This window comes from Anguilla anguilla, chromosome 10 (assembly GCF_013347855.1).
Source record: "Anguilla anguilla isolate fAngAng1 chromosome 10, fAngAng1.pri, whole genome shotgun sequence".
In the NCBI taxonomy this organism is placed as follows: domain Eukaryota; kingdom Metazoa; phylum Chordata; class Actinopteri; order Anguilliformes; family Anguillidae; genus Anguilla; species Anguilla anguilla.
Window position 1 is genome coordinate 41,532,210 of NC_049210.1, and position 9,654 is coordinate 41,541,863.

The following is a 9,654-nucleotide window of genomic DNA, read 5'->3' on the forward strand; positions in this document are numbered from 1 at the left end:
CTCTGTGCTGTGACAGTAGTGACTCTATAACTCTGTGCTTTGACTCTGTAGTGACCCCGTGGTGTGACTCTGTGCTGTGACTCAGTCTGAAGTGACTCTGTGCCGTGACTCTGTCCTGGGGCTTGTGCAGTGACTCTGTGCTGTGACTCTGTAGTGGCTGTGCAGCGATTTTGTGTTGTGACTCTGTGACTCTGTGCTGTAGGGTCTGAGGATCATTTTCACGGACGCCTCGCGGCTCATCTTCAGACTGAGCGGGACCAGCGGGGGGGCGGGGGCCACCATCCGAATCTACGCAGAGAGCTACGAGAGAGACCCCGAGAGACAGAACCGGGAGACACAGGTGTGTGTGTGTGCGTGCGTGCGTGTGTGTGTGTGTGTGTGTGTGTGTGTGTGTGCGTGCGGGCATGCGTGCGTGTGTGTGTGTGTGTGTGTGTGCGGTGTGCAGTATGTCATGTGTGTGGTGTGTGTATGTGTGTGTGTGGTGTGTGTGTGTGTGTGTGTGCGGTGTGCAGTATGTTGTGTGTGTGGTGTGTGTATGTGTGTGTGTGTGGTTGCTTACGGATTGCACTGTATGTGTGTGTATAGCTGTGCGCGTTTGCATTTGTGTTTGCGATTCCGTTTCTGTATGTCAGGTCGACATTTCTATCGAGTTGTTTGGTTAGACCTTATTGCTTCATCAGATGAAATCGCGTTGGCATGCTATGAAGCCGTAATCAGTGCGTTGACAGACTTTGGAAAGGGCTGTGTGCTATTTGGCAGGTTTCAGGTGTTAAAGAATTGCAGACCTGATATGATAGCTGATTTACACGAGTTCCAGCTCCTGGCACGGGCTGGTGCTGTTTTGAAGCGTATTACCTGTTTGGCAGCCTGTGAGGGACCTTAACCTGGCAGGCTTATCGGCTGATATGGGGTTTATTAGCTCTTTATTTCCAGCTCCTCCCTCTTTATTATATTAATATTATATATATTATATTATATCAATGGCTGGCATTCGTCTTGTAATGAAGCAGCAATCTGCTTCAGCTGTTGCACAGCAATGTTGGTGCTTCTTAAGAAACTTTCTTCTTCTTCTTCTTCTTTTTCTCCTCCTCCTCTCCTTCTTCTTCTTCTTCTTCTCCTTCTTCTTCTTCTTCTTCTTCTTCTTCTATCATAGTCGTCGTTGTCCTCATTATCATTACTATTATTATTATTGTTGTATCTGTAGCAGAGGGCGGGTTTTATTGTGCGGTTGGCCTATAGGGCGGACCTGTGCCAGTCCCCCTGTGAGTCACGGTAACGGCCACGTTTCCCTTCCATTCACCGCTTGTTTAGACCTGCCTGGTCAGAAGACGGGCTGAGTCACCAGAGCCAAAGTCTGGGGCGGTTTTTAAGTAGGTTAATGTGTTTAGTCTGAAGGATTTCCTTTTGCACACGAGTGCAGGTGTGTGACGTTTGACCTGTTTGCACTCGTGTTCATGGCACAGCTGTGCTCAGGTAAGGCATCACAGGACAGGTGTGCTCAGTTATAGCATCACAGGACAGGTGTGCTCAGTTATAGTGTCACAGTGCAGGTGTGCGGAGGTGTAGTATGACAGCGCAGGTATAGTGTCACAGTGCAGGTGTGCGGAGGTGTAGTATGACAGCGCAGGTATAGTGTCACAGGACAGGTGTGCTCAGGTATAGTATCACAGTGCAGGTGTGCTCAGTTATAGTATCACAGTGCAGGTGTGCTCAGGTATAGTGTCACAGTGCAGGTGTGCGGAGGTGTAGTATGACAGCGCAGGTATAGTGTCACAGTGCAGGTGTGCGGAGGTGTAGTATGACAGCGCAGGTATAGTGTCACAGTGCAGGTGTGCGGAGGTGTAGTATGAGAGCGCAGGTATGCTCAGGTGCATCTCTGCTCCCCACAGGTGGTCCTGGGCCCCCTCATCGCCATCGCGCTGAAGATCTCCGATATCCACGAGCGGACAGGCCGCCGCGGCCCCAACATCATCACCTGAGCTGGGCCAGTACCTCACACCCGGGGCCAAATAACAGACATTTCCCTCAAGAACCCAGTCTAAATGTGCACCTGCACCTGTCTGTCCACCTTCACCTGCACCAGTCTCTACACCTGCATCTACACCAGTCTCTACACCTGTATCTACAGCAGTCTCTCCGCCTGCATCTACACCAGTCTCTCCACCTGCATCTACACCAGTCTCTACACCTGTATCTGCACCTGTCTCTCCACCTGCATCTACACCAGTCTCTACACCTGTATCTACACCAGTCTCTCCACCTACACCTACACCAGTCTCTCCACCTACACCTAGACCAGCCTCTCTACCTGCATCTACACCAGTCTGTCCTCCTGCATCTACACCAGCCTCTCCACCTGCACCTACACCAGTTTCTCTATCTGCATCTACACCAGTCACTACTCTTGCCTTCTCTGTCTTCATCTGTACTATTCTCCACCTGTGTCTACGCCTGGCCCTATACTGGCATTGTCCATAAACCCCTCCTCTCATATTTACACCTGCCTATACACCTGTATTCTCCACCTTTCTCCCCGTCACTCCACACACCTCTGCTCCTGCTCCTCTGCACCACATTAAACCACTGGTGGCTGACATTTTGTGATGCTCCCATGACACCATCGCAACTTTACTTCCTCACTGTCACCGCGTTATGCATTAGGTCTTCCTCTGTGCTGTTTCACTCTGTGACCAGCAGGGGGCGACAGAGTGTCACAGAGTGAAATATTCATAAATATTATCCAACATGTTGGCAAGGCATTAAGCAATATTTTTGGAAACATGTTTGCGTGCGTGTAATGATGAGCATAAAACTGTTGCTATGCGTGACAGCAAACCTGTGGCCAGATGACGTGCTTTATTGACATATCTCCCCCTTGTGCTGACTTTACCCTGGTTTATCACAGTAAAGTCAGGGTGAAAAGGGAGTTTTTACAGTCGACTGCGTCATAGGCCAGAGCGTTCACTCAGCACTGTAAAAGTAACTGAAAGGCGTTAGGAAGAGGCCTTATTAAAAATGTTCTATAATGTTAAAAACAAATGTACAAAATTAAGCACGAAAACTCATAGCACTCTGTTAGGGTATAATGTTTATAAAATATACTTCTTGTGCGTGTGTGTGTGTGTGTGTGCGTGTGCGTGTGTGTGTGTATGTGTGTGTGTGCGCGTGCGCGTGCACGTGCGTGTGCATGTGTATTTGTGTGAGTGCATGTGTGTGAATGTGAGTGAGACAGAGAGAGAGTGAAAAAGGGATGTTTAGCTATAAACAACGTTTCAGCACTTCCTGTTGTGCTCTTATCAGTAGCGTCTGCTGTTGAGAGAGCATAGACACCGTTTATGATCACATAAAAAGCATGCTTATGCACTGAGATTTGTTTATAGCCACAAAAATATTACAGTCCTATTCAGTCCTTTAAGAGAGTATGACCTGCACTTATAGTAGTCCACACTGATAAGAAATTCTCACTTTACCTGTGATTTCCATATATGAACATATACTGACTTCTTGTGTAAGACCCTGTCCCCTGACACTGTTGAAACATAGTCATTGGCTGTCATAAAACACTGTGCTGTCCTTTCCTACTTGTTTCAATGAGTCCGTTCTTCTGTGACCTGGGATTGAATTAAGATTCATATCAGAGTATTCCTGGGAATAATTGGACAAGAATTGAACTTTTTCTGCAAACACACACACACACACACACACACACACACACACACACACACACTCACACACAGACACAAACACACACACACACACGCACTCACTCACACACGCACTCACGCACAGACACACACACACACACACACACACACACACACACACACACACGGATATCTCTCAATATTCACCTTGCAGTTTGAGATGATCATACTGAGGGGAGCTCTCTTGGGGACGGTGTCCCTTTCTTTGTCTCTCACTGGCGCCTCCCCCTGGTCAGTCAGGGTGCCTGCAGTTCGCCATCGCCTGATCAGACAGAAACACAGCCCCTCGGGTGGGAGTGTCTGTGCACTGCGGAACGACAAAGAAACAGAGGGTGACTGCGCATGTTTCCCGGGTAACCACCCTCCTGAAATAAATGCAGTGATCAGGTGACTGGGAATGGCAAGACGAGGGAAGAAAAATTGGGAATAAAAGTTGCTTAATTAAGTGAAGTCCTGAGCGATTACACTTTTGGACACCTGACACGCCAGCATATTCAATAGAGGGCACGGAGCCAGTTCCAAAACTCACAATCAGGCCTGGGTCATAAAATTATTTTGAATACTTCCACCCCCCCTTGGGCACCAGATTCAAAAGAGGACATTGCTTTAACCAACATGGAGAACAGAATGTTCTTCTTTCTCATAATACATTTGTTCTGGTGAGCGAGACACGTCTCCTTGGAAATTCTCAGAGATCTGTAGGAAGTGTCTTCAAATGTTATCATCGTCTAAAGAGCTGAAGTGTTTAAATATGTACCTTGTTTGATCATGCAGTTTTGCAGCAAATTGCTTGTGCGTGTGTACAAATCACAGACAACTTGTCAAAAAGAGCACTTGACTGAAAAACACCACTCACGTTGATTCTTCTCTTTGACTTGCCATTGGATAACGAAACTTGGTGGCAGATGTTTTTTTTTTTCATTGAGGAGGAACGCTTTTCCAGAAAAGATTTGAATCAATGCTGCAATGTTATGAATGTAGTCAGAACCTATATAGATGGAAATATGAAGTTTTGTTTTCTAAAGTAAGGATTGAAAGGAAAGCATTTTCAGTGCACAGATAAAATTCACAGATTTCAATTTTTTCCTCCTGGGAAGAAACCTTTCTTTCGCTGTATTTAATTTTTTTTTTTAAATCCAAAGATCAACTTAAATAAACTATGTTTTGAGTGAAATTCTTTGCTAATGTCTGCTGTTTTAATTCATGAGTGAATTCTGGTTGAATGACTTCTGTACGCCTAATTTATAATGTAATAAGCTCTAAGGTATTTTTTAAAATTCTTCATAAAGGAAAATAAATAGCTGGTTAAATATTAGTTTCAGTGATTATTTTAAAACATTATGCCTCGGGATTATGCTTTTTTCATTTTAAATATAAGAATAAGTGCTGAGCATTTGCCTATTTGATTTATTTATTTGATGTATTTTTCCATAGACTGCGTTGTTGCTATTCTCGTTTGTGTTACTGTTAATCAGTTTAACCTTCAGGGTCCAAGTTGAAGTATGCGGTTGTTCCCTGCACTTGGACCGGTACTTCTCTCTAGGGTTTTTGACACACTTGTTCCTGATTATGGTTATACATTTTGTTGTACGTCGCTCTGGATAAGAGCGTCTGCCAAATGCCTGTAATGTAATGTAATGTAATGTAATTTATTGATTTTAAAATAAGGGAGAAGATCAGTCTAATCCATAATTATGAATTAATACATAATCAATATATAATAATTAATAACTGGTAATATTTTATTTTGTCTGCATTTCAATGCTTTGGCATCTTATCCTTTTACCTGGTAAATAATATTGTGGCAGCAAAATATTTATGATAAATGTGTAGTTATTTTTAAACTTTTCCAAATGAAGCATCCGCACCTCAGTGATGTGTTTCTGTGCCCGTATTCAACCTTAAATGAAAACGTACCCTAATCCTGCTCAGCTGGTGTGTATTACTGGAGGGAGCTGGGAGAGGCTTTGGCTACATTTGCAATAGCACCCTCTAGTAACACACACCTCAGTGATTTTTTTTTCTTGCCAGCTTTAGCCTGAAGGTAAAAATTTAACCAAAGCCTACTCAGTAGTTGTGCATTGCTAGAGATACTTATTCAAGCTGCGAATGCAAAAATATGTTTTCGAAGCTCAGGGTGAAATGTGCTTCGTCACTCATAGTAAACTGAATAGCGCTCGCCGGGTATGGGCTTATGATCAGAAGCGCTGATAGGGATTGGTAGGAGAGGTCGTGAATGCTGATTACAGTCATAACAAGATGACTGTGCATTCCTGCTTGTTTTCTTATGAGTGGACATGGATTCAGCCTGGCGTACTGTAAATGATCATCAAATCGTCATAAATTTTTATTTGTATAGCGTATTTTACAGCGGTTGTCACAATACGCTTTACAGACAACCCTGGCCTGAACCCCCCACGGGAGCAAGCCTAACGCAACAGTGGCAAGGAAAAAAACTCCCTGTGGCAGATGGGAAGATGGGAAATGCGCTGCTGCTATGTTACGCAATTATACGCATCCAGTGCTGTAAACCGTCATGTCCCACCAGTTCCTGTTCTCATTCCCGTTTACAGGTAGTATGTTTTTGTCGTTTTACGAGTTTTCGTGAAGTGAAATGTCCTTGCAATATCCATGACGCACGTAGTCCTTAAACCAGACTGTTTTGGTGTAACGTGACCCTTGATAAAGTTCAAATGCCAAGGATGAATATTCTCTCTGACATCCCCTGACATGATCTGTTCTTGCTGTCATGTTCTGTGCAGGGTAAAAATACTTTTAAATAATGCGTTGAATTTTAAATTGCAAGCAAGTATTTTAAGGCATCGCCAGTTCACAAGCAGTTAATTTATTGTTAATTTATTATTTATTTCTTAGTTTAGTCTGTAATGAATAATTCAAGTAAAATTACATTTTTGCTGATGTGTGTGTGTATGTATATGTGTATGTGGTCCTCATTTTCAAAATAGTTCAGCAGACGTTCTTCAAGTTTTATTGAAGTTTGAAATTATTTTAGTTGTGCATCTGGCAAAAAAGAAACCACACCGCTCATTTTGTTTATCATTCTTTTATTTAAAAAAAAAGAAGAAAAAAACTGGACACACATCATTTTCCAGAATGAATCCGGTGTGAGATACTGTAAACAGTGCAGTAACTTGGGCGGTATGCGTGTGTGTGTGTGTGTGTGTGTATGAAAATGTGCCATTTTAACTGCAGCATAGAAATAATCAATCAAGACATTATCAGGGAACGGGACAGGTTAATGAACACCTGTGTCCTTGATATTTAGAGTTAATAAACTCACTCAGGAAAGGGTCCAGTAAATGAGGCAATGAGTCTTATCGGCAAACTACAAACAGTGCTTTATATATTTACCCTTCCACGTGCAAATCCAGTTCACTCTGTATCCTTCCCATTCAGTGCATGCCCCTTCCTGTAATTTTTTATGGTTTCCTTTCAATCAGTTGCCAATTTAGGCCTCGTGAACAAGATGTGTGTGTACGCTTTAACGCAGTCCGTTGCGCAAATGAATTAGCAAATCGCTGGAACACACCGGAAACCTGTAGAGACCACAGTCTAATGCCCTGTTGAAACACCCTTCCCGCACTGCTTATGTGTTTCCTGTTCCTGGTGTCCTCTTCTCCTGGCTACTTCCTGCCTGGCTGCTGTGCACCCTCTCGCTCTGCGTGTGTCTTTTCCTGCTCTTCCCTGTCCCATTCCCGCCCAGTGTAATTTTCTCTCTTCTGGAAGATTCTTCCTCTAGCCGTTCCTCCGGTCGCAGAGGGCGTGTCTCCGTCACCGTTTCTTCGTCCAATCGGCAGGGGCGGATCCTGCTGATGGACAGCTGCCCTTTTGAGTCCTGCTTTAGTACGGTTTTCTTCAACGGTCACAGCTGCACTCCATCTTCAGTGGATTCTCTGCTTTCCCAGCAACTGGCCATCGGCAATCTCCCTGTCCTCTCTGTCTCTTTAGCCCCCTCACAGAACTGGTCACCCAAATCTCTCTCCACTCTCAGCCTTTTTTGATATCCTCCCCAGAGCTGTTCACATGCTGATCATGCCAGAACTGAATGGGAGGTGGAGAAGAACACACAAACCCGCTCTGCATGTCCTCTCCCGGTCACCGTAGCGCACATTCGCGGCTCTCGGCTGAACTCACACCTCCACTGGATTGTCCCGCCTCCTCGTATCGATGCGTCTAATGCCTGTCGATAGGGGCGCCCGGCAGCGTCGCACCAGGGGTGGGGCTTGCAGGGGGGGTGTCCGGGTGGCTCCGCCCCTGGAGGATGGCCTCCCCGTAAGATGGCGGCTCCTCCAAGCTGTAGTCCTCACTGGGTACCTCAGTGATGCTCGCTGTGTAAAGGGGCGGGGCTATGGTGTGGCGGGGTTCGACAGGGTTTGGGGTGACAGCGTTGGTGTCTCTGTCCAAGGATTCCTCATAGGATGGTGGGTAAAAATCAGGCCTGTGGGGAAAAAAAAGTTAGCATATTTATTAACATTGTCTCTCTTTTTAAAAAATGAACAGGGTTGTGGGTTCGATTCCCAGGCGATGCACTACGACTGTACTCCTTACTGATTATTTGGGTTGCATCCATAAAATATTTAACTTTAGAAATGGATATTATGTAAAATGCAGGATTATGACAAGTCCTTCTGTAAATGAACATATGCCAATGAAATATCACAGGGGTGTAGTGAGTCTGCACTTTCTTAGTCACTAGATAGAATGATGCCATACTGGGCTATTATCTAATGAGTGCAAGTTATTCTTCTCCAACAAAGTGACACAAACATTATAGATTTCTCTTTACCACCTTCTTAAATGAGTTTATGTGTGAAACGGCAAATTAAGAGCCTGCAGCACAGATCATGGCTTCAATTCCCGAGTCTCTGTCGCCTCTGTAATGTTCTTTAGATCAAAAAAAAAAAAACTTTTACTGCACCTGTAGGCTGCTGCTGAAGCTATTTGCTTCAGTTAGAGTGCAGCTGTACAAGTCAAACACTTTAAGGTGTAAGATCACAAATATGTGATTTCAGAACGTTCTTAACCGAACGTTCTAGTGATGCTGTAACAATCAAATGGAGTTCTAGAACACTGACTTAAAATTCTGAGAAAACATTCCAGAAAGCCACTCTTTGAGGAGTTAATAACATGTAAGCTGGCAGCAGCGTCGCTAAAATGTATTAATATTTATTAAGTGTATGTAACCCAACAATGGGGTGCGTGCAGCATGCACACGTTTGTGTGCCTAGAATATGTCAAGCAATAGAAGTCAAGCACAAGTCAAGCACATTTATTTAAGCAGGTTTGAGTGCTGAGTGAGATTGGCGGGTGTGCGCAGGTGTGCCGTACCTGTCCACGGTGCAGATGCGGCTGGTCCCCTGCCGCTGCCGGAGCACCCTGCTCCTCACGCTCACGCAGATGGTCCAGACGACCCCCGCTGTCAGCAGGACGAACCCCAGAACGATGCAGATGTAAGGGGCGCAGCTGTTCCCGGCCCCCCTCGTGGACAGCAGGAACGCCCCCAGGCAGGTGAAGCCGAAGCCGAGGGTGGGGAGGGCGGCCCGTGCCAGCGTCAGGAGGGTCTTCCTGACCGATTTCCTCAGGTCCATCGCCCCTGTCGAGAGGCGAGAGGCTGTGGGGGTGGGTCTGTGGGTGGGGCTGCAGGTGAGGGTTGCAGGTGGAGGCTGCAGGTGAGGGTTGCAGGTGGAGGCTGCAGGTGGAGGCTGCAGGTAACCAGTGCTGCTCCGGCAGGTGTGCACCTAACCGCAGGCTGGTCTTGCAGGTGAGAGATCGGCGGTGCCAGGTACCGATCGTGTTATTGACAGCTTTTGGAATTGCAGGTGAAGGTCCGGTGATGACAGGCACAGGTCTTACAGGTGAGAGACAGGTTTTGGCAGAAGTGGATCTTGCAGGTAAGAGATTGATGTCGGCAGGTGCAGATCCTGCAGGT

At 45.6% G+C, this 9,654-nt stretch overlaps 2 protein-coding genes across 2 annotated transcripts in view; one reads left to right on the top strand and one right to left on the bottom strand.

Moving 5' to 3' along the window:
* Window positions 1-3,578, top strand: part of pgm5 (phosphoglucomutase 5) — a 26,093-nt gene extending 22,515 nt beyond the window's left edge. The window contains exons 10-11 of the mRNA XM_035379875.1: window positions 203-340; window positions 1,890-3,578. Coding sequence (XP_035235766.1) covers window positions 203-340; window positions 1,890-1,979 — 228 coding nt within the window. The 3' untranslated portion in view covers window positions 1,980-3,578. The remainder of the gene's footprint in view (window positions 1-202; window positions 341-1,889) is intronic.
* A 3,255-nt stretch (window positions 3,579-6,833) lies between these two features.
* Window positions 6,834-9,332, bottom strand: LOC118206890 (transmembrane protein 252-like). Its single transcript, XM_035380033.1, has 2 exons — window positions 9,054-9,332; window positions 6,834-8,163 (listed from the first exon to the last, which is right to left on the bottom strand). Exons 1-2 carry the CDS (start codon window positions 9,311-9,313, stop codon window positions 7,899-7,901), a joined length of 525 nt encoding a protein of 174 aa, XP_035235924.1. The 5' UTR covers window positions 9,314-9,332; the 3' UTR covers window positions 6,834-7,898.
* Window positions 9,333-9,654: the final 322 nt, after the last annotated feature.

What these genes read in the sequence shown, in the direction of transcription:
- LOC118206890 (XM_035380033.1), bottom strand. Translation starts at nt 9,313, where the DNA reads ATGGACCTGAGGAAATCGGTCAGGAAGACCCTCCTGACGCTGGCACGG. An exon ending in CGCATCTGCACCGTGGACAG is followed by an intron (nt 8,164 to 9,053) that starts GTACGGCACACC and finishes TTTTCCCCACAG; the next exon opens with GCCTGATTTTTACCCACCAT.